The sequence below is a fragment of the Rhinopithecus roxellana genome, chromosome 11 (assembly GCF_007565055.1).
Source record: "Rhinopithecus roxellana isolate Shanxi Qingling chromosome 11, ASM756505v1, whole genome shotgun sequence".
Lineage (NCBI taxonomy): Eukaryota > Metazoa > Chordata > Mammalia > Primates > Cercopithecidae > Rhinopithecus > Rhinopithecus roxellana.
Window position 1 is genome coordinate 45,981,856 of NC_044559.1, and position 25,281 is coordinate 46,007,136.

Consider the following 25,281-nt stretch of genomic DNA (forward strand, 5'->3'; position numbering starts at 1 on the left):
AAGACAGGCTTCATTTTCCCCATTCTGCATTTTAATAGTCAGACTAGGATCTAGGATTTATTAACTTTTTCTTCTAGGTGCATCTGAGAAGAAGTCGATTTAAGAAAACAAACAAACGCTGTAACCCAGTTCTTGCACAGGCCGTGTTTCAATGGGCCCTGTTCCAGACTTACATTTATGATCCAAGCAAACATTTGGGCCTTACTTTTCCATCTGCACACTTTGTGCCTGCAAGCACAAGCCCAGGGTCCGGCATGTCATCGCCCAAGTACACGTGGGTCCCCCGGCACAGAATCCGGCCTCCCTCCTGCAAGGGGATGTTTGTTTCTATGGAAACAGCATTGGTACCAATGACTGGCCGGCTGGCACCTCCTTGACACTGGATTTTTCCACATTTAGCATCTCTGGAAGGGTAAGAACAAACAATTCCCAAAGAGAAACCATTTGGAACCAACCCTATGCCATGTGGGAAGGTCAGAGCAAAGACTTTGCCAGGATGTCTGGATTCCGTACCTCATCTCGCATTTGGCAAAGGAACTCTTCGAGACTTTGCCACAGTTGCCATAAGGATCACCTGCAGAATTGACTCTCTCAAAGCAGATCCCAGGGGCAGGTTTAGCACCTGAAACAGAAGCAGAACTGCATTTTCATCTCCTGCAGGTGTTTTTAATGTTTTTGTTTGTTTTGTTTTGTGTTTTTGCGTGGCTCTAGGCCTCTCAAATGGTTAAGGGGAGACATGTTCGAAGCAATCACACCCAGTGTCTGCCCTGACTCATGGTGGGAGCTGGCCAGGGGAAGCCAAGGGTGTCAACAGCTCACATCCTCTCTTGACTCAGCACACGGCAAAGCATATGTTTCAATGCTTACTCTTCCTTAGGTCTGCTCTCTGGGCTCATGGCATGTGTGGCCTCTCAGGAAATGAGGCCTGGCTGTGGGATGAGATCCGATCCAGGGCAAAAAGGAGGTGGCTGGCTGGCTGGCTGCAGAGAAGGGGAAGCTTGCCCTCTTTAACAACATCCCACACAATTCCGGTGAGAAAATGCAAGCCAGGGCAGGCTCCAAAGGAGCAACGAAGATATCTTCTGCAATATTTTTAGTCCCACAGAGCTCCCTGTAAGAGCAAGTCCTACCTTCTATTAATACCTTCCATTTTATTCGCAAGGCAGAGATTTCTCTCAGAGGCCATGGAGTCACAAACCCTGGTAATCCCTAGGTACAGCATGGCGGGTCCCAGCAGAGAGGGTCATGGCAACCAGAAAGCTCAGAAATGGCCATTTTTAGCACATCTTCCAGCCATAGAGAGAGAGCACATATAATCAGGGTTTGTAGCCAAAGCTCTGGAGGACTCCTGGGCATAGTGATGTCTGTTGAAGACTATTGAGCAAGTCAAGAAAATATGTCACATTCTTCAGAACAAACCATGCCCTGCGGTGCAGTCCTTTTTCTCTCCCTCATTGGTGTCCTGTTTGGGCACTTTATCTCACGTTGCTTCTGATGGCCAGGATGCTGACACTCCAGAGCCCCACTCTGCCTCCTGCCCTTCTCTGCTTCCTATCCCGGGCAGACTTTATTTGCCTTCCAAGGTGACAACAGATTTATTTAAGATACCTCCTCCCAGGGGACAGAAGATATTCCTATTACTAAAAACATCCCCCTTCTTTAGCCTGCACCTGATACCTCATCAGCTACTAGCAGACATGATCATCATTAAACACACACATGCCACACCACCTTGGCACCATTTGAAGTGAGCAGTGTGCTCAGCGCTCAGCCTCTGCAATGAGCCACCCTTACACCTCTCCTTTTCCCATTCTTTTATAAATCACGTTAGAGAAACTTCCGCAGCCTCCTTTTTCAGGGGCACTAGCCCAGACTGGACACAGTTCTCTGTCATGGAAAAAGATGAGGTGCCTAGCTCCTCCCATCTCATTCCCTTTCCTTCCACCTGATCCACATCTGCCTTGCCCACAGTAAGATGACACCACCGACACACTCAGCCCACAGCAACCGACATACTCAGCCCACAGCAGGATGACACCACGGACACACTCAGCCCACAGCAGGATGACACCACCGACATACTCAGCTCACAGTAGGACGACACCACTGACACACTCAGCTCACAGCAGGATGACACCACGGACACACTCAGCTCACAGTAGGACGACACCACCGACACACTCAGCTCCTGTCTAGTAGGGACCTGATTTGTCCGCATTCTGCCCTCTTTTTCTCTTTCATCTCTCTGTCGGAGCAGGGAAGGATGGGGAAGGCAAGTTTCAGTGTGGAACCTGCACTTTGTACTTAATTTCATCCTGTTTGGCGGCACTTTTGATCAGAGTACTTGGATCTGATTGATCAAAGCAGTTTGGAAAAACTGGCATCTAGAATAGTAACAATGCAACAGTTTGTGTGTTTTTGCACACACCTATGTATTTGTTACTTGCCTAACTCTATCTCCTTCCCAATCATCCTTCTTTCCCTCTTCTTTCCTCCTTCCTTCCCTTCCTACTTCCTTCCATCATCCATTTATCTACCCATCTATCCATTCATCCATCCATCCACCCGTCCAGCCAGCCAGCCAGCCATCATGTTGCAGGCTTCAATCAGACACACACATTTATTCAGCACCTACTATCTTCCAGACATTGCTAGTATAACAGGGACCAAACTGGACAAACCTCCTGCTTACTTGAAAATTGCAAGGAGAAACAGAAAGAAAACAAATGATTATGTTCCTCTGAAGCCCAGTGTTAGGGAATGCGATGAAGGTAGAAATAGAGTAGGAGGGTCCGGGGGACTGTTGCTTTTAAAGGCAGGCTGGGCAGAGACGTCCTCTTAGAGAAGACATCATGAGCTGAGTCTTACCATTTAATCCTACAGGGTAGGTCTCATTATTCCATTTTATGGACAAGAAAATGAGGACATCAGAGGTTAAATATATTGCTTAGATTCACATAGGTATTGAAGGCAGGATCATCAAAGGGTGAAGCCAGGCTTCTGGGCTGTTCCCTCCTGTGCTCCAGCCTCACAGGTGCTGGACCCTGCACTGGGTCTCAGGCATAGAGAGCAGATTAAGACCTGGCCCTGCAGCCCAAGCAACAGCAGGTTCAGTGGCTGTGGGGTGTGCTGCAGCTGCTCATGGAAGGGCTAATAAAATGGGGCAGGAAATGGCTTTGTTGATTCTTTCCCTACTTCACAAGACCAGGACTTGGAAATACAAGCAGCTCTTAGTGACTGCTTAGCTCCTAGGAAATGGGTGGGTGGAGCTGCCATCACTGTGCCATTGCACACAATGCTATTCTGATGACCTAGTTTCTGCTACCTTTATTATAAAGTAATTTCTTTCCTGGGAATTGTGACCACTTAAAAAATACATATACCATGGTGCAATTCAAATGTGCCAGTTGATAAATTTGTTTTCCTTATAGGGAGCTCTGAAGAGACTTGGAGCAGTTTCAGACACGTGAACTCACAAACAGCTCAATGGCAGCCTGGGAGGAGAGTTGGATGAGGTTGGACTGGGGAGTACAGAAGGATAAACAGAGAGAGAGGAAGGGGGAGAGAGAAAGGATGAGCGAGATCAACACCAACAGGGACTGAAGACACTGCAAATGTACCGGCGAAGCAAAGGGGAAGCTTCATACACAAATACCAGATAAAGGGCTATCGTTATGATAGGAAGTCAAGCAAAGGCGTGGAAACAGTGTGTAATCAAGTATAAAAGCATTCTGGAAGTGAAAACACTGGATCTCTACTTGCGAATCCAAAGCCGAAACACACTGAGCCTTCTGGGTCAGAGTGTGAAGTGGTTTGGATCTGTGTCCCCACCAAGTCTCGTGGAGAATTATAATTCCCACTGTTGGAGGTAGGGCCTGGTAGGAGGTGACTGGATCATGGGAGCAGTTTCTCCTGAATGGTTTAGCACCATCCCCTTGGTGCTGTTCTTGGGATAGTGAGTGAGTCATTGAGATCTGGTCGTTTAAAAGTGTGGCACCTCCCTCTTCTCTCTCTTGCTCCCACTCTGGCCGTGTGATGTGCCTACTTCCCCTTCACCTTCTGCCATGATTGTAAGCTTTCTGAGGCCTCCCCAGAAGCAGAAGCCACTCTGCTTCCTATAAAGCCTGCAGAACCAAGAACCAATTAAACCTCTTTTCTTTATAAATTACGCAGTCTCAGGTATTTATTTATTTATAGCAGTGTGAGAACAGACTAATACAGGGTGTGCTTATGATTTTAATGCCCCAAATGCTGGCAGAGCAGCACAGCTCAGAAAACCAGGTGTGTGGTGTGTATAAGATGCAATGCCTTGTTTACCAGTAACGCAGAAACATGGTACACGCCCCAGCAGAGGGCCACCTGGCATTTCAGGAGCGCCGCCATTCTCCCAAAGACAAACCCTCAGAAAGGCTTATGGCCAATTTGAATATGTGAATTTTACTAACACAGATGACACAGTCAAACATCATCTTATAATATGCTGTCAATTAACTTAATGAGAAACAGTTAAAGAATCACATTTTAATTTAGATTGTCTTACAAAACTCTCCCACAATGTGGAACAATTTTACTGAGATTACGTTTCCTTTGGTCTCAGTCTTTTTTTTATTTATTTAGAGACAGAGTTTCGCTCTTGTTGCCCAGGATGGAGTGCAATGGTGCGATCTTGGCTCACTGTAACCTCTGCCTCCCGGGTTCAAGTGATTCTCCTGCCTCAGCCTCTCATGTAGCTGGAATTACAGGTGCCCACCACCACGCCCAACTAATATTTTGTATTTTTAGTAGAGATGGGGTTTCACCATGTTGGCCAGGGTGGTCTCGAACTCCTGAACTTGGGTGATCCACCTGCCTCAGCCTCCCAAAGTGCTGGGATTACAGTCGTGAGCCACCATGCCCGGCCTGATCTCAGTCTTCTTGTTTTCCATGGCACATTCCCTGCACTTCCGGCTTTCTCAGGATGCTGACATTTTTTTTTCTGTTATCACTGGAAATCTTGTTTCTAGGTTCGAGTACCCATTCTTCCAACACTGAGCACCTTCTCTGTTAGCCCAGTGGGTGTATATTCATGACCTCCACAACTAAATCACCCACTCTATTGCTTATCAAAGTGAACCCGTAAAAGCTGTCTTACCAGAATAACCAAAATGGGATGAAGTCACAGCCGAAGAATAATATTTAAGCATGTGATAGATGCCCCTGCCTTTTTTTAAACCTGATTTTGTCAGGCAGCCTTGATGAACCTGTGTGGATGCAGGATGATGAGTGCCAAAGCTCCTTCCCACCTGCTCTGTGATACCCAAAAGGTGTGGCTGAGAGAGTGACAGGTCAGTGGTCAGTGATTCTTTTTGCTGGGTACTTTCAGGGGGAAGCCTTGTTTTATAGCTGGGCATGTATGGGATCTAAGAAAAATATAGAATACCTCTCAGTCTTCAGCCTTTTTAGAATGCCCCCTTCTGTCTGATTGATAAACTCAGTGGCCATGCTTCAGAGTTGGAAGAACAAAGGCTTGGAACTTGGGCTGATCTGGCATTCAGTGTCCAAAAGGCCTTGTTGTACAAGCTCTCGAGGCTCTGTCCCCTCATCTGTAAAATGGGGACAAGGACCCGACTCAAAGGTGCTGTAGAGCTGAGTCAGTGTGTAGAGCTCCTGGCATGTGGCAGGCCCCTAGGAAACCCAAATGATAATGAGGACCACCTTGGGCTGTGGGGAAGGCGTAGCTTCTGGACTTTAGGGCTGAGGGTGTGTGTGGGGAGAAGAGAACTCCTTGTACCAGCCCCTGCTCGCATCACTTACCACACCTGTAATGATTCATGATCACGTCAGTAGGGGCTTTATATCCATCTCCCTCACACTTCATGGTCCCCAGGCCCTTACACATTAAGGGGAACTAGTGGAGATTGTGGGCTAACCAGATGCCTCAGGAAATGAGAAGGAAAAGGAATCTCATCTGAAACCCTAATAGTTTTTGCACATCCTTTGCATAGAAATCAGAACAATCATCGAGCACAAGGATTTCAACTTCTCTGCACCCATCCCTTTACTCCTTTCAATGTGTGCGGTTCCCTGCGGCCCCCAAATCCCAGCTGGTTCTGGGAACCCTCCTGGCCTGCCCTGGGCTGGGCCTCCAGACTCCTCCTGAGTCAGCACCCAGTGCCATGTTGAAAGAGGCAGCAGGCAACACTGGGCAAAAGCCTTGAGTCTGACTTCTCTTTATGCCACTCAACCCTAGGAACAAAGATCATTTTCCTGTCATTCCTCTCCTTGCACTTAACACACACACACTTTAACTGAATGACACCTTTTAGATCATCAGTGGGCCACTTGTAATTAAAGTATGGTGCTGGATACAGCACTTCAATCCTTATAACCACCCCGTAAGGTCTACATTCTCCCCATTTCAGAGATGTTTCACTTAGCCTCAGCGTTTTAGCAAGTTGCCAAAGATCACAATGTAAATGGCAAAGTTGGGTTTGGCTCATGGGTTTAAAGCCAAAACTCATGATCCAGCCTTGATCCTGTACAGCCTTCCTGTTAGAAACCCCCTACTTGGCCACAGACTCCTGTCCCTGCCATCCTTTCCTCTTCAGAACCACCAACATATTCTCCTGTAATCCACCTGCTCGTGGTGTCAGCTCCATCTTCACCAAATCTTTTTCCGAAAAGTCTCCTGACAGGTGAGGACACCAGCCACCTCATGCTCATGTCTCAGGTGCTGAACTGACCTGGGTCACAGCCTACCCCCTGCACCCAAGCATGCGCAGTGAGATTTCCCTTTAAAACTGGGACAATGGAGGCAGGCAGCAGATATTTGTATGCTTTTTGTTGCATCTATACTGATTCAGGGAAAGAAATGAAAAATTTGGAGTAGAATGACTTGGAAACCTCTGAGGAAGTAGTTCCTCAAGAAATAAATCTCAGTGAAGTTTGGCCAGTAAAACTGACTCCACTCTGCTATTAATTCATCCAGTGGCTTGAACGATGCGAGGTTCTAAAGGTTAACTTTCTGTCTCTACCTCCAGGAAGACAATAACGGTCACCTTCTAAGAGTTTCATTCATTTCAGCTTTCACCCAAAACATGAGGGAGTGAGGGATGCCATGTCACGCTTTACCGCTGAAATAGGGCCAGGACATGATGTCCCCGGGGCACAGCAATGATACGGCTCACTGCCACATGGCAAACAAAATGCACATTCGCAGGAGAGGCAGGCCATGATTTCATCAGCCATGTAAACATGAGGATAGGACAGATGCATTTCTCTATGGAATCAAAGGTCTGAAGGCATACTCCAACCCCTGTCATCTACTTTGTTCATTCTCTTCTCTGGAGGATGAAGAAAAGTGGCTATGATAACTCACAGGAAGCCCCAATAGATGTGATCTTTTGCGTCCTTTTATCAGCCCTCTGAAACTGCTGCTGCTTTAATTTGGTAGTGGTGGTGAGGGTTGCAGGAAGGTGGGAGGAAGATGGAGCAGAGCCCTGTTTACAATGCTTACGCTTACCCAGTTGGCTAGGGTGCCTTGCCCTGGAGTCTCCAGGCTGTAATGAGAAATCTCTCGTGAGGAACACGGATGTTTAAAGGCCAAGGGGTTTGAAATGAACCAAACTTCTAAGGACACAGTGGCCAAAACTTGGTCCTGTTTGCAACACGCCCCTGCTGCCCCGAACTCCAATGTTAGGTTGTAGGATGGTACCACGGTGGGCTCTGGGCCACTTCCTGGGGCCAGGGAGCTGCCAGTTAGTGGTCGTCAGAGTGATTCAGCACAACTCCTTCCAGAACCACATACTGGCCACACCCCTTCAGGGTGGAATCCACCTGTGTGGTAAGAGGTTGTTTTGGGAGCTTGGAGCAGCAACAGCACTTTGTGAAAATGGATTGTGGGGGTAGGAGACGCAGGGTTGTTTATTATTTTGTTGAACACCTCTCCCATATCCCTTCTTCTAGGAACAAGAACATTTTCCTTATGGGAAATCCGTTATACATGGTTTATTGGAGCTAACTTTCCTATCCAGTGGCAGAGGTATGCACATAAGATTGAATCTGAGAGGTCCATCCCACAGGTTATATGATCAGGTCAATGCTGGGCACACGACCAAAACCAGAGGAGTCAGCGTCTTCCTTGGAACTTGACGCCTGAGTCAGCTGGATGAGGGTCCAGGGCTCCTGTGTCCTTCAGGGCTCTCCTCTGCCCCCGGCTTTGCCATGGAGGCTAGGATTGGCCCTCCTTTTCCTCCTCCCAAGGTTGTCCTCCTCTTGTATTTACCACACTTGCTTTTGCCTCCTGGGAGGCCCCAGGGCTCCTGCCTGTGGGCAGGGATGGTGCCTCGGGCCAGCGCATAGCAGATGTGTTCCAAGAACGAATGAGTAAAAAGCCATTTGGGGAAAGCACATCATGTCTCCAATGCCCTTCCCGGAGGAAGTCAATGGTGGTTCTGCAAACACAGCAGCCTGGGTAAACGAACACTGTCTGCTGGTTTATCTTTTCTATGACTCTGGATTTCCACTTATTCATTGACATCAAATGAAGTATTACTGTGGGATCTTATGTAAGGTCATAAAAAGACAGACGTTTTACTTCCTGGAAAGGTAAACTTATTCCTTCAAAGTTCAGGAAGAAAACATATAAGCAGGGAAACCGAAGGGGGCTGAGTGCCGACCTTGGGAGCAGATGCAGCTCCAGCACTAAAAGAAAACGTCATTAAAGGCAAGAGGCTCAAAGGCATGGAGCCCGCAGACAACTCTCTGCGCACCCTGCCTGTCCAGAACCTGCTGATCCCAGTCAGGACAGCGGAGGAGGGGCCAGCAGAGTGCTTCCTGTGGCTTCTGTGCATTAGCTGCCATCTGGCATTTATCTTAGAGACAGAATGGTCAGTAATTCAAAAAGTGCAAATGACTTCTATCCACTTGTAAGATGTTATAAAGGTACAGATTTGGTTCGAAGTTGCTGCCTTAAAAAATGTCTGTCTCCATGAAGACAAGAGATTTCACATTTCTTGAAAAGAATGACAACAGTGTTCTTATCACTACCATATTACATCAATTAGAGCCTTTGAGTCCTGAATAATGGAACACTGACATATTTTGCCATTATCAAAAGATAAAATTTAGCCTTTCAGAGGGAATTTTGACACCATACTACATTTTATAATTATGTTGAAAGTGATGGATTTTAATTACCAGTTTTATCTTCAGAGTGCTATAACTTATATTTGTAATTGTAGTTTGGAAGTTCCCAATGTCATTATGTTTTTTTTTTTTTTTGGAAAGAGAAATGATGGCATCTTGAATTAAGCCCACAATTTACTCAATCTAATCTTACTTAAAATGACTCTATTATGCAAATATACTTCTCCAGTTCAGTCACATCAGCTCCTCCTTCCCTCTGTCACTGATTTCCCTGATCCCTGCCACTAACATCCACAGACAAAGGCATTTTTACAAACAACTGGAGACTGTATTGTTCTTCCCATCTCTCTTCTTCAGACGGACCTTTGTATTCTTCAGAAAATGAAGTCCAAATGAACAAATTTTATCATTTCTTTCTCGCTTGAGAAAGAAGACTTTCCTGACTTCTAAACAATACGACTTCTGGCAAAAAAATCTCTTTTTTTCCCATCTGTGGCCACAGGAGTTGTAGGTGATTCATAAATGCACTGCCCCAAGTGGGTCACAATAAACCAAGCTCATGTAAACCAGCTTTGCAGATAAACACTGAGTATTGACCAGCCCATAAAAATGCTCTGGCCAGCTCACACTGCAGAAAGCAAACGACATTAGATTCTGGTGAGTGATAAAACAGAAAAAGCTAACACATTTCAGGAATTCTCTGAGGCCAGTTGTTTGTGACTATAGATGTGTAGTTATCTGTAAGATTAATTGCCAAGGAATATTTTCAGTAACCATGCTAGTGGTTCTGACAAACAACATTGGTAAAAGTAAATTTGCTACCTAAATAAAAATATCCAGCTATATTTCAGAAGGAGTAAAGGTCATATCATATTGACAGAAAATCTTTGTAGATACTAACACTAAACCTGGCAAAAAGAGCTAAACACCAACCACACAGTTTGAACTGTGAATAACATTTGTGTGTTTGAAATCAACATAGGAAGTCTTGAGATACAAGACTTGTGGGATAAAAATCAGTAAGAAAAAAATTATACTCCTAGCCAACGAGAACATACATTATCAACAACAAAAACAATTAGAACAACAAATAAATGAACAAAAAACCCAAAAGGCATTCTCAAAGTGCATTCCTTTGCCAGTTAGAAGTTGCAGGCATGTGTTTTGAATTTTCTATTGTTTTATTTGTAGAAAGATTTGGAAGCAGGATTATTTTATTGAAATAGAATGCCAGATTGAGAAAAGCCCATTTCAAAAGGGAATCGTTATTTGGAAGGAAGGACTTCATCCAGTTAGTGTTTGGGTCACCAGATCTGGAGGACATCCTGAATATAACTGGAGAATTCTGGACAACTCAGCAACTCGGCCAGGTCACTGGGGTGCAAATGTCAAGGGCCAGTGGGGCAAGGACTCAAGGACTCAAGGGCTCCTGGAGCTCTGAGTTCCTGCATTTCCCAGGAGGCCTGCGATGACCCCAATGCATACGTGATCCAGATCCTGAAGCATTTGCTCCTGGGTGGGGAAATACTGCAAATGCAAACTTGACAATAAGTTTTCCTTTCTGAATCATGAAAAGCTAATTCAAACCAACCACTATAACAAAGCATTGAAATGTTCTCAATGGTATATCTGGCTGGCCAGGGGCCTGGCTGAGGAAGTCACCTCCGCTCCCAGGACTGCGTTTGTCCGGGATTCATGCCTCCCGGGAGGATATTGTGATGGATTCACATCCGCACTCCCCTCCAGATCCAGGCAGGAGTACGCAGAGACTGTGGGAAGTGTGTCACTCTGGCAGAGTCAGGGCTCTTGAGTCAGCATCTTACACAGAGCAAGACGTCAACAAATACTTGACAAATGAGAGAATGGTGTGGCAGATGAGGATCTCTGCTCTCCAAGTCACAGCCCAAGCTCTACAGGCACAGAACTACCGGAACTTGCCCTGGTTGGCCCCACTGTCCCTGTGTGCCCTGAGCTGTGCTATTCTGGATACTGGAAATATCCCTCTTCTTCCACCCCTGGCAAACCACGATTCCATGGCAACTTGTCTTCAAAGCCTCTGAGTTGGCCGCTTTCCTCCACCCCAACATATCTGGCCTATGACCCTCTTATAGCCCATTTTACGGACCCCAAGGATTTGAGTATCTTGCTCACTAGTCTAAGCTTCCTGGGAGTGCAGCTTCATCTTATTTATAGAGCTTAGATTTACTAGGAGCTCTGCATCTAGCACAGAACCACATATATTACATGGAATAGATCATAGGCTATGTTAGAGGACAACAGACCCTTGGGGTAGGTAGATCACTATCCTCATTTTACAGATGAGGCACCGCAAGGTTGAGCAATTTGCAGAAGGTCCCTTGCTAGTAAGTGGTCTGTTCAATGCCTGTGGCTCCCCCAAAAGGCCCACATCCTTATCTAAAACCTATGCACATGTTATCTGACATGGCAAAAGGGACTTTGAAGATGTGATTACTTTTAGGATCTTGAGGTGGGAAGATCACCCTGGACAATCTGAATGAGCCTGATAGAATCACAGGGGCCCTTATGAGAGGAAGGCAGGAGAGTCAGTGTCAGAGAAAGGGATGTGACTATAGAAGCAGAAGTCAGAGAGGGACAGAGATTTGCAGATGCTGTGCTGTTGGCTTGAAGATGGAGGAAGGGGCCATGAGCCAAGAAATGCAAGTGGCCTCTAAAAGTTGGGAAAGGCAAGGAAACGGATGTTCCCCAGAGCCTCCCAAAGTAATGCTGCTTTGCCAGTTATCTTAATTTCAGGATTTCTGACCTCCAGAACTATAAGATGAAGCATTTGTAAGCCATTAAGTTTGTGCTAATTTGTTACAGCAGCCATGGGAAACTCACATAGGGCCTGTAAGCTGGAAACCAGGCGGAAACACTGACAAGTGGAGGAAGGAGCACACTGCACTCCCAAAGGAGGGGGTCAAAGGCCCATTCTGAGAGCTCCCTGGCATCAAGGGCCTTCCCTGCTCTCTGCTCTCCTAATGAAGTCTGTATAATGATCTGAAGAACTGAGAAGGGGTGGGCAGGACTGACCAAAACCCAGAAAGTCACAAGCCCAAGGTGGCTCCCCAAGCCTGGTCTCTGTGTTATGGCTTCCAGGAACACTAAGCCATCTCCTCAAAGGTAAAGCCTCTTCACCAAAACACGTTTGTTACCAATGGTCCTGACGCCATGGATGTTCCATGCTGTGTGCAGTGGCCACACCCACCACCACCCCAGCAAAGGTCTCCTAGTTACCAGAGAGAGTGGATGGGAGAGAGCAGAGCTAAGCCAGGAGCTCCCAGGGAAGCCCCCTGCTTAGGAAGAGGATGTGGCTACCTGGGCACTCAGACCTTCAGCGTCCCCCTCCATCGTAGGGATGATGAGAGCCCATGCAGGTGACTTCCTATTGCTCTTGCTTTTGAAAAGCTCAGTCTGTGGGTCAGGTTGTCAGTGTGTCTGCCTGTCTGGTTCTCTCTCTGGTCAGGCAGCTGCAGAAGGACTAGTTTGATGAGATAATAAATACCAGCCTTGGTCACCATGAATCAGAGGCACACAGCCAGCTGAGTCACACACTGGGGGTGGCTCAGACAGCACTGTCGAGTTCCATCTGACCTCACGCTGGAAACGGGGCCAGCTGTTCAAAGACGGCAGGGCATTAAGGAACATATTTCACTCCCAAAGCTCCAAGTGCTGTGTGTGCTCTGGCCACAAAATGCTTTTTGGAAAGGAACTTCATCACAGCCCTTGTAACTCAAGAAAAGGAGACTGCTGATTCTGGGGAAAGGCTGGGAAGGGGATGGCATTAGGGATGCATGAAGCCATGAAGATCTGGCCTGCAGCAGTAGCCGCAGTCCCAAAGTGACCTCACTTGGCTAAAAGGTGCCTGATTTCACTAAACCATGTCAAGCCGAAACACCATTCAATGTGTATAGTGAGTCCTGGCTTAGTTCTTGTCATTGCAACAGGGTGTTCCCCACTGCTCCTGCCCCCTGCTTTGCCTAGGGGACCCCAAGGCCCAGCAGGCAATGATGCCAGGACTGAAGGCTGCTCAGGGTCCAAGGATGAAGCACTAAGGGTCCAGGAACTGCAGGCCTCCCCATCCCACCTGCCCACATGCATCCTTGAGTGCTGAGGAGCATCGGAACAACAACTCAGAGGCCAAGCTAAAGAGGCCTCTGCTCATCCATCCTTGCTACCAGGCTGCCTTTCTTCTCCCTTAGAAAGCTCCAAGTACAAAGGGCATTGCTGGTTGGCAGGGGACGTGGGCCTCCCAGCAGGACCCAGCTCCAAGAGACATCCATCTTGTTTTCCATGCCTGGTCATGGCTTTCACATTCCATTGAAAACCCAAGCTTCAAGGTTTAGTTGTCATTTTCTGTTCCACTTTACTTCCCTCATCACTCCTAAAACCAAAGCCTCACAACAAAAGTCTGACAAAGGTCCTATCAGGTTTCCCTCTCCCTAGAGATCCTGCCTGATTCTGCTTGGCTTTCAGCCTGAGCCTGGCCGACCGCAGCGGCCTTGCCAGAGTCGGGGTCTCTGGCCATGGCTGAGGTCATTTCTGCAGCCAGCGGGAGGAGGGAGTGACAAAGGACTCAGCCACGTTACAATACGGGAAAGAGAACTGCAGGACAGGGTGGGGCCTGCATTTGTGGATTTCATGGTTGGACTCCTGGGAGCTGGACACAGGCATTGAATCTCAAATGGTTCTGGGGTGACAGGGCCTTGGAGTCCAGGGCTGCCCAATGAGGCCTTGGATCTAACCCCAGAAGGTGGGGCATGGAGGAGAGAGACGCAGGGGGTGAATTCTTCCCCCTTTTGCATCTGAGCTTCTGCTTCATTTTGGAGCTTTGGTAGAGCTTTAGAGCAAGACCTCCCTCTTCGGGGTGACTGTGCATTGTGGGAGTATCACATGGGCATTGGGTCACAGTGACCCAGGTTCAAATCCTAGCCCGGAGACCTGGGGAAACTGACATTTGGTCTCAGAGTTTGAGCATCACCTTCTGTAAAACTTCGTAGTCCCCACCTCAGGGGCTTGTTGGAGGGTCAGAAGAGACAAACTGTGCCAAGTGCCCAGCCTGAACTGGTGACATGGTGAACTGATGGCCTCTTGTTTGACTCAACCACCCACTTTCCCATTTGGGACCCACTCATTGCTGTTCCCAGGCCTTCCAATTACAGACACATTCATGCTTCAAGTGGAGCTCTGGGCCCCTCACTTGGTTGGGGTCCTCTTTTGAGTACAAAGGGGCATTACTAAAATCTCAGTGGTGGTGGGGAAGTTCTGTCTGTCTGTCCAACTACATGCTGTGCCATCCGAGGGCAGGAGTCGTGGCGGATTCATCCCTGCCATTCCCTGGAGCACACAGTAGCTGATCCTGCATCTCCTGTTGGACTGCATTGAGCTTCTGAAGGCCAGGCTCCAGACAGCGCCCATTTCTGCGCACCCCATGCCCAGGGTGGCCCCAGCCCCTCCCTGGGAGTCAATCACTCCCGACTGAACACACCGGATGCTGTGTGGACAGCGCCCGCCAGGAGTGGAGGCTCGCCAGAACAGAGCACACGCCCCCAGTCCCAGGTCTGCCAGTGCCTCTCCTGATGCCAAGCTTGTGGCGGCCACGTACCTGGTCCCCAGAGCGTGACACACTGCTGCTCATGAGTCTGGCAGATGCCATTGTAGCAGTAGCCGTCCACACCCTGACATGGGTGCCCGTCGTGCAGGTACACATTGGCTGGGCAGTGAGGGCTGGCCCCCGTGCAGAACTCCGGGAGGTCACAGGAGTTGCTGGAGTCCCTGCATGCCGTTCCTGCAGGCTTCAGCTGGAAGGAGAGGGCCATTTATGGCACATGCACCCCGGGAAGGGGAGGGGCAGCTCTCTGCAGCACTCCTGGGCTGGAGCAGACAAGGGCATCTTAAAGTCCCACATAAAGGGTTGAGGATTTCAAAGGAAGTCGCTTCTAATGTAGAGAGAGCTCATTAAATCATCAGATTCTCACTCTGGGGTTCACTGTTCCACTATAAAGTGGGTGGGACAACCAAGAGCAGCCTGTCTTTCATGTCATGCAACATTAGGGCTCTCCGAGGAACACGCAAGCTGGCTGCCGGCACTTGGCACCTCAGAAGAGGAAGAAGGAGGGGAGTGTTGGCTGCTGGGCTGGTTGATTCTTAAGGAAAAGGTCTCTGGGTGTCAACATCATCACACGTTTCAAGGGAACATTTGCATTTATAGTGTTAGCATTTGTGGGCAAGTTAATAAAAATGACTTTAAGGGCAGAATCACAATAGCAATTTTACTTTGTCATCAAATCGTAGAACTGGAACTCTCTCTTTACTGCTTTATGGAAAGAACAGGAGAAGAACAAGGGAGAGGTAAAGGATGTTAGAAGCCATCTGACCACAGTGGCTCACGCCTGTAATCCCAGCACTTTGGGAGGCCAAGGCAGGCAGATCATGAGGTCAGGAGATCGAGACCATCCTGGCTAACATGGTGAAACCCCATCTTTACTAAAGATACAAAAAATTAGCCAGGCGTGGTGGTGGGCACCTGTAGTCCCAGCTATACGGGAGGCTAAGGCAGGAGAATGGCGTGAACCTGGGAGGCGAAGCTTGCAGTGAGCCGAGATCACACCACTGCACTCCAGCCTGGGCAACAGAGTGAGAGTCTGTCTCAAAGGAAAAAAAAAAAAGAGGAAAAAAAAGAAGCCCTCTGACCAATGACTCAGCTTTTTGTGGTTGAAGAAATTAAGGCTCAGAGTAGCCTGTCTGAGACTACATGGCTAGGGACCCCTGCAAGTCCTGGGCTTAGTTCCCTGCATACTCCTCAAACGCAAAGAGATAAGACCCCTGCTAACTTCTAGAAGATCTGGAAGTTGAAAGCAATTGTTAAAAAAGTCATAACCTAAAAGTGAACCACAATCAGGCATGGTCTTGTGGTCCTCCCTCCCCTAACTTGGGCATCCTCTGGGCACAGGCTCAGACTTGCTTCCCCCCTTCCCCCAACTCCCTTCCAGGCACCTTCCTCCACCAGTTACTGGGGGCCAGGGAGAGATAGCTGCTTATAACATCCCCCCAGAAGTTAATCAGCATTAGGAAGAGGATGAAGGCTATTTTAAAGCCGAACATTAAATGTTATAATGCACTTCTAAATCACCGCGCTCATGTGGGGCAGCTAAGAGGGAGTTTCCTGTAAGCGGAATGTCGGGATCAACTGCTTAATTAAAACGAAATAAAACTCTACCCTTGGAACTGCTGCATCAAAAGTTCAGGCTTCTACTCTGTCAGATATCAGCTTTGAATAATGAGACAATGGAACTGCCAAAAGAAACGCAGTCCTAGCTAACAGCAATGGCGAGAGCATAAAACTGCCATTCTTGGCTGGGCAGGGTTGGTGGCACCTTCTTTTGGGAGGACGTTAAGATTGAGTTGTTTATACAAAACTTCTGGGACAACCCAGTAGGCAGGCGTTCGTGGGATGGAGAAGGTGAACCTGGGGGAACCTGAGTGACAGTGGGTGGGGACTTGTTTTCGCCTTGCTCTACTTGTCAGCACAGTAGGACCGCATGTGCCTCTGACGGCACAAATGGAACATGTGAAGTTGAACTAGGGTTTACCGGTCTGATGAATTGTCAGCCACTAAATAAATAAACACAAGTGAGTGGCAATTAAAGCATGCATTTCACCCCAAGATTGGAAGATAAACAATAAGAGGTGGGTAACACCAACTGGCGTGAGAAGGAGGGATGGTGCGTGCTGTGGTGAGTGCTGGGAAACCTTCCAGCCGCACTGCTTGCCCTGCATCACATCTGAACCACCTGAATCTGTTGGCGACCTGGGGATCAAGTTGCAGCTCCAGTGACTCACCTGGCAGTCTTCACAGCACAGCCCGTGTGCGCACACAGCGTCTGGCTTCAGGGTACAGGCGGTGGCATTGCAGCAGCGATTCATACATTCCTGGAGAGGGGAATGGGATTTGTTTGACAGGGTCTTAGGGAGTATGCACTCACTGAATGCAAAATCACACCTCAAATGGCTGTGAAAAGCAAGAAAAACTAAGAGGGCCCAGCTCCTGAACTGCACACACGCCTGTTTCTGTCTGTTAGGAAAGCAAAGCTTCTGCTGTTTATGAACCAACTGGGTCTACAAGTCCCTGGAAAAAGCCAGTAGCACACAAGTGCCCTCATGAAAAGTAAAGCAGTTGTGACATAGGCTGGCTGGCCGGGGACATCACTGTAGTCAGCAGTAGTACACTGGGGCTCTGTAGAGGGGTGTCCAGGCGGATCTCATTGCAATGAACTGCATCAGGATCCCTCAAGGACTTTGAAATTACCTAATCAAAAATATACATAGATGCGTACAATCTGTACTCTTCAAAAATGAACCCTTTTTGATCTAGAGAGTACTGGCAGGAAATGAAGTCAAACCAGTGGTTTCAACCACAATTCCCTGCAATCCCACCAGGGTCGTGGAGGAGACCCTTGAGCAGCCCAGGTAAGTTGTCTGGCCTGACAATTCCATCACTTGGAAAGTCAGAAATGGACATTAGGACATTATAACAACCCACTGGCCGGAAGGAGGACTCTGGGCCATGTCTATTGATTTGCAAGGGACTTAAATGGATAGATCAAGCATTAGATGCATTGTCCTCTCTGAAACAAAAGTGAGAAAAGAAACTAACTCCTTTATAATGCTGTGCCCACAAATACCCATTGTTTCCTTTTTTTTCCTAACAAAAACAAGAGATTGACATTTTTTGCTTAGTTCTCAACAAAAGGCCTGCATACATTTATCAAGTAAAGTCCTTGCACTTGGGAACATTCGAGTAACCTGGAGTTTACACATTTTAGAAGAAATGTAATTATCATAAGATGGAACAGTTCATAGATCTTTAATACTGAGTAATTTATCACTGTTCTTTTATTTTATCCAATATATGATATGCTCTGAAAAATTTCTATACTATTGGCTGGGGTGAAGCTAATCACACACTAGTTTAATAATATAATACTTTACTCCTAAAAACCATCTTTCTTGAATGGATTTATCATGAGTTTTATAAATGCAATTAATACAATTTTGTCAATAATCCAGAAGATTTATGGCAAACCTAGATACTGAAACTATATCCCATGTAAAACTCCATGAATTATGCTCTCATTTGATGTTCCATTTGCTTCTATTATACAGACTTCCAAAGTTATTAAATGTTAAATTTGCTTGAGGACTTTATAAACATCCAGAATGTATAATATATACAATAAGATAAAACTGTCAACCGGAAGTCATAGCTGTAACTTTTATGACAGTAAGGGTTTCTAACCTGTGGACTTATAATTCGAAAAGAGTTTAGGAACTTTTTTTTAAAAAAAGTAGTCCATTAATTGCATTTTTAAATCAGAGTCATCAAATGCACACCAATGCTATCGTGGGCCTTATGGTCTAAATGGCTCTACGGATGACACATTTACCAAATTACAAGTTTTCTTGAAATTCCATGTTAAATCAGCCATCCTAAATCTGGGTCCTAAAATTCTTTAAGAAATATCTTCCCCCGTCTCTCAAATCACCCAATAATATAAGCAGCAGCTCACATGGAAATGCAGCCAAGCCAAATGGCTCTGACTTCAAAGGGGATGATAATGTGAGAAAGATAACTAAGTTTAAAAGATATTCACAAGCTACTGGCATCCTATTGACTTTAAACAAGGAGATAAGGCTGCTTTCCCAATCCTGTTAGCTGGAAGAATGAGTGAGTTGTCAGGATTTCCTTATGTTGATATAAATCCAATGCCCTGTCCGGGAAGGTTTCAGCAATCAACCTGTCTTTAAACCACCCAGGATCTATTTCTTCTGCAGTACCATATTTCTCAGAAGAGACACATTCTTCATCTGCTGCTACATTTACTATTTTAGTCCTCAATAGAGAAGTCCAACAGAGCCAATGAATACCAACTCTCCAAAGAAGACAGAATAATGAAAGCATTGGAGAATTCTCTGCAAAGCCCTAATTGTCATTCTCAGGTTGTAGGTAGCAGACAGATTCTTAATCACAATGAACTGGGAAAAGACTAGAAGTCATCTCCTTGTAAATAATGGAGATTATTTCTGGGAGCAAGGGAGAAGCTGGTTTCCGTTGGGTGATGGCAGAAGTTTTTCGGATCCCATCCACTCCTTCCTTGACGTGGTAACACACTGGGTCCCTCTATGGGCCAGGGAATGGCCAGGTCAATCTGATGCAAGGGCATGCAAGTAACTCCAGGGCCTGAGCACTGGGTAGTGGGATAAAGAACCTAGGTTAACAAGTCTTTTTACATAAAATTCTTAGGAAAAGCAGTTTGGAAACTGTAAACGGGTTGTCACACTGCCAAACACAATTTGAGTTTGAACCTTGAAACTATTATTTTCAAATAATAACCACTTGAAACTATTTTTTGAAAAGCAAAAAAATAATTAAAAAAAAACCCAAATCTAAAAAGTGAGGCAAAAGGCTCACCTGTAACTTTCAAAGAGAGAACTTTGGATGAGGGGAATGAGGGCTATCTTCAAATATTAAGAAGTTATCCTATAAAATAAGGACCTTAGCCACAGAAATACAAAGTTGGTAACTGCATGCAAGCGGAACTTGGCTCCGCAAGGAGGGAGTTTGTAATAATCAAAGCTGCCCTATAATGCAACATGCCACCTGGAGGGACAGCACCCTGTTGAGCCACATGACTCCTTCATGGAGAAAAGAGAGAGGATCATAATATGAGTGACTGGCACATTTTAGGCACTCAAGCATTTGCCGATGTGATGGTGGTGGTGGGGATAATGATAGGGGTGGGGATGGTAGCAGTGATGCTGGTAGTGATGTGGATCTGGTGTGGCCGTGGCGGTGGCCGTAGCTGTGGAGATGGCAGTGGTTATAATAGTGGGGTGATGGTGAGGGCAGTAGTGATGATGGTTGCGGTAGTGGCAGTGATATGGTGATGATGGTCATGAGAGAAATGGTGATGCTGTTGGGTGGAGAGGTGGTGATGATTGTGGAGATGGTAATGTTAGCAATGGTGGTCATGATTGTGGCACTGCTGCTGGTGGCATATGGAGTAAAATGACTGCTAACAAAATCATTCCAAACCCGAGAGTTCATGGCTTCATGAAGAGCTGTCAAATTTATTTAGATGAACAAACAATCATAAGAAGTTCAAATAAAAGACAAACCGTTTTAAGCCAACATGGCCTCTCTCCTGAGAAATATGAGTAATTTAAACTAATTCATTTTTTCCTTTAAGAAATTAACAAGGCCTACAAGGAATTTCCCCTTTGCATACCCCAACCCGTGATGGTTTTAAGTTTTCCTCTGTTAATCTTGAGAAGAGTTTCTGTAACACTATAATTAGGCCTTGCTCCTACACAGCAACCATTCCCTGCTCATTGTGAGCAAAATTAAACACCCCTCCAGACAATGTCATTATCATGGTTAAGTTCTGAGTTTGGCAAGGGCATAAAAACATTTGAAGAAACCACTTCTACATCACATCCCCCCTTACTCCCACCCAATACTTACACACGTCCAACATTCTTGCAGAAACTGTCAGACCAAGCTCATTCCTCCTGGTATGGAAAACCTCAGAGACTTGAAGATGGGGATACGATGAACATTCTGTTTGCCAGTTATTTGATGGACACAGGAATATACCGGATGCTGCAGAGTCTCAGCACAATTTCTTCTCCACCCTAAACTCCCTGTTTCAGAGCAGCCCTTGGAGATGCCCTTCCTAAACTCTCATTAAGTCCATCTGTGAATTTAGCTAAGTCTGCCTTGAACTTGTGTACTATTTCAGCTTGCATAAACTCTCAGGGAGGGAATCCCACATGGAGACTGCCTGCTATACAACTGCTTGCTTTGATTTATTCTAAACACAACCTCCTCCAGACTTCGAAAGGGCACCTGTTTTACCAGGAGGTCTCATGCTGTCTTCTGTCTTTCTTTCTTGAGGTTATTCGGAGATTACAAAGTGGCTTCTATAATTTTTATATTGATTATCTTGGGTCCTATTAAAACAAGGACATTTCCTGATATTGGCTGGAAAACAGGGTTAAAGAAGCCCTGTGCTAGATAAAAATGCTCCCTGCCTTCACTTATTGCTTCTGAAAGCTACAAGCATGACAGACAGAAGCCTCTAGCTGTATATACAGAGGCGTGTGCAGCAGCAAGGCAGAATTTCAACTGGAGAGGAAGCTCTTGGTTAAAAATGAATGCTGCTTATTCAGATTCCCCTCTGGTAGCACACCTTACAAAGAGAAAGAAATGGTGCTTATTAGCTATTTGAAGCTAGAATTCCAGGGCTTTCTTCTCTGCCAAACTCAAAGCTAAACACTTTTTCATTGTTTTTGTCCTCATCTTGCTGAGAATGTCGCACCCTTCGATAGGATTATTTATCTTTTTAAATCAAGTGATCACTTATTCCATGCAATGGTTAAAATTCAAGAAAGCCAGCCTAGCTCGTGGGCCTTGTTCAGGGTGGCCAGATAGGGCTCTTCCTTCCTGAGTTCTAGTACTTTCATCTGGCTGTACAGTTCCTCCAAGTCCTGTCTTCTTTGCCTAGCCGAGGATACAAGGCTTCTTGTGTCCTTGTTCTGGGGATGGTTCTTACCTCCGGCTCCCCGCAGTCACACTGCTCTCCATCTTCCACAAATCCGTTCCCACACTTCTGGCCCCCGAAAGACTCCCTGACTTCTGGCAGGTTAAAGAGGCACATCCCCATTCCTTTCTCCAGGCTGGTCTCCAAGTCCTTTCTGCTGCAACTGCTGAACACCATGGGAAATGGGTACCTGAGAAAGGAAAGCCCAGAACAGTAAGTCACAGGGCACGGAACGGCTTTGCCTGCCCTTCTTGTGCCCACAAGAAGGCACCCACTGGCCACATCCACCCAGGTGTTCACTGGTGGTCTCAATGAACAAGGCATATCAACAAACTCAGATATGCAGTGTAAAGCGAGGCACATTCAGTTCTATCCCGACATCCATTCCTGTACAGTGCCAACGTGACTGATGAGGAAGGGCGTTATCAAAAAAGAAACGATCTTTTGATGGTTTTCAAATCAACAAGTTCAGGCAGAGTCTCATGAAAGACATTATTAATAGTTCTGGGTGAAATGACGCAATGAAAAGAGAATTCTTAGGGATTGTAGCTTGTAATACAAACATATAACAATGTCCTTGTTGGAAAGTGCAAAGAAGGAAAGAGTATGAATGATGGTGTTTATTAATTCCATGCTTCCAAGGACACATGGGTCCACTGTAGGGCAGGGCCTGCTGATATTGGCATTCAGGTCTACAAAGGTCAGATCACTGTCTTCCCCCAGCACAGTTGTAAGAGAATGGAGGTGATCCAGAAATGCAGATCTTACCCTTGCCTCTAAATTCCAGGGCTACAACTGGGTGTGGCAGGGTCAGCCAACTCCCCAGCAAAGTTATGCTCCCCTTCTGTGCTCTAGAAGGGCTACCCAGCCCCCATGTACCTGGGTGGGCTGCATGACTAATTCTTGGCACTAGAACATGAGCGAAAGTGATATAGGTCACTTTTGGCTGATGGTATTTAAGCGAGTATTACTTCTTCATATCCTTTCTTTCCCCGTCTGCCAGCTGAGATTAGGGTATCCCACGGTTTTAGGAGATGGAGGAGTCAGGCATGGCATCTGGTCCTAACTCACTGTATGGAGGGAAGCCACCTGCAGCCTAGAGCCTCAGGGCCTCATACAGACAGAAAACACGCTAATATGGTAACCCACTGAGCATTTGGTGTTTGATTCCCAAAGCAGCCAGTGTTATCCAACATACACAGAGTGTCTCACTTTTTACAAATGCATTTTCCCATGTCTTGAGGCAGCAAGGATTATTAAGGTATAAGCATGCCAGAAACCCAGAAAGTTTTATTACTTAGAGAGGGGGCAGGGACTGCTGTCCAGCAAACCCAAGCACCCTCTCCCGACGGAGACATTTATAAGGATGACATTAGAACTGGATCTCAATCAATTGGCCAAACCAATGCAAGCTGCTACGCTTCCCTGATGATGGTAGACCAGCGGCCACTTAATGATAGAGCTTGGCAAATTTTGAGATCATGATTTCCAGGACCGAACTGATAACACTGCACCATCCTTTCTGAGTGGTTTCCCTTTTCTTCCCCGAGTATATAAGGCATGCTATTAGCCACAGAGTTTTAATGACCAGGTATTTATTTTTTCTTTATTTTCTGAGACTGACTGTCACTCTGTTACCCATGCTGGAGTGCAGTGGCTCACTGCAACCTCCACCTCCCGGGTTCAAGTAATTCGCCTGCCTCAGCCTCTCAAGTAGCTGGGATTACAGGCGCCCACCACCACGCCCGGCTAATTTTTTGTATTTTTAGTAGAGATGGGGTTTCACCATGTTGGCCAGGCTGGCCTCAAACTCCTGAGCTCAGGTGATCCACCTGCCTTGGCCTCCCAAAGTGCTGGGATTACAGGCATGAGCCACCATGCCTGGCCCTTAACTTTTAAACTTTAATTGTAGGTTCAGGGGTACATGGGCAGGTTTGTTATGTAGGTAGACTGCATGTTAACGGGGTTTGCTGTACAGATTATTTCATCACCCAGGCAATAAGCATAGTTCTCCACAGGGAGTTTTCTGTTATTCCCTTCTTTGTGTCCATATGTACTCAGTGTTTAGCTCTCACTTATAAATGAGAACATGTAGTATTTGATTTTCTGTTGCTGCATTAGTTTTCCCTCCAAGTGGTTTCTATCAACCTTGGGCTATTAACTCTGGAGTATATTAATAATTCTAAGATAAATAAATTAATAAATGAAAGTGCTCCTCTGTGGATGCAAAGGCAACATACCAGGACTTACTCATAGTGCTGTAACAATCTTGAAATCTTTGTGACTTCCCCTGGCAGACAGACGGGTTATTCCTGGTATCAAAATGATACTGACTAGGTTCAATGATCCACAAGATCAGTGGTCCACAAGAAAAATGATAATGTGTTTGCAATTTAGAAGGGTATTATGTTGAAGTAACTGGTACATTACACAGGGACTTAAGAGCAGTTCTTCTCTTTGCAAAAAATAAATAAATACATTTCATGCAGGTACAGATGGAAACTTCTGTATTTGAGAGCTTTCCTAGGACGTACATGTCTCCAGGCCCGATCTAGGAGACGAAACATCATTCTCAGTCAATGATATGCAACTTAGTTCTGTGACAAACCATTATCAGTTCATTCTAGAAGGAAAGTGATTTCTAGAAAATATTAGAGTTATTTAGGAAAGACTCTAGGATAAATGGTAAGTCTCAGGAACGGTTTATAGCAAGAATCACAGCAATTAAGAGAAGCTTGGAAAAGAGTGGTCTGAATTGCCCTGTTTCCCAAAGGAGCTGAGAATGTCCACAGACCCCAGAGATTGGAGAGCTGAGACCAGCTCCGTTCACTAAGCTCAGACATGCCTTCCCCATCTCATTCCTTTCAAAGCAACAAACACACAAACATTGGGTTTTGGGTGGGTTTGCCATCCAAATAGGATGAATGAGAACAGTTTAAGTCCAGGATTTAAACCTCAGAATGTGTAGGAGAGGAGAACAGAACAGATCATCATTGGCAAAGATCATCATTGTCTTTTTGTGTCTGCATTGGGTGTTGTCTGTGTAGAGTGATCTGTGTAATAATATATTTCTACTTCCCTTAACTTGTCCTTATTCTGCTGAAGGACACCCCCCAAATGTTAACAAAATTCTTTCTCATTCAGAATCATGCGTATATAAATAGTCCTTATCCAATTCACAAGTTTTCATCCTTGCTCTGAGGAACAGCATCCTGGCATTACTTCCTCAGGGGTGCCTCTGTTTTAACAAGAAAGTAGCGATGTCCTCCTCAGATGCGAAATGAGGTCTTGATGAATTCACCGACACTGAACAGATCCTTTCTCAGGGCTCCTTTCCACATGGCCTGAGCTCAGCAGCGTGCCACCTACCTTCCAGGTCAGGACAATCCGAACTTCCAGCAACTCCTGACCATGGGATGTGGCCTGAGCTCACCAGCATGCCGCCTGCCTTCCAGGTCAGGACAAATTCAACTTCCAGCAACTCCTGACCATGGGTGACAGCTCCAGTTATGAGTAGGTGTGAGTGGCTTCTCTT

At 46.2% G+C, this 25,281-nt stretch overlaps 1 protein-coding gene across 1 annotated transcript in view; it reads right to left on the minus strand.

Annotated features, from left to right (window-relative positions):
- Positions 1–25,281, minus strand: part of ADAM12 (ADAM metallopeptidase domain 12) — a 373,482-nt gene that overhangs the window by 34,153 nt on the left and 314,048 nt on the right. Inside the window, exons 12-16 of the mRNA XM_030940432.1 lie at positions 21,759–21,936; positions 16,987–17,076; positions 14,750–14,945; positions 514–622; positions 206–404 (exon numbers count right to left, since the gene is read on the minus strand). Of these exons, the coding sequence (XP_030796292.1) occupies positions 206–404; positions 514–622; positions 14,750–14,945; positions 16,987–17,076; positions 21,759–21,936 (772 nt within the window). The remainder of the gene's footprint in view (positions 1–205; positions 405–513; positions 623–14,749; positions 14,946–16,986; positions 17,077–21,758; positions 21,937–25,281) is intronic.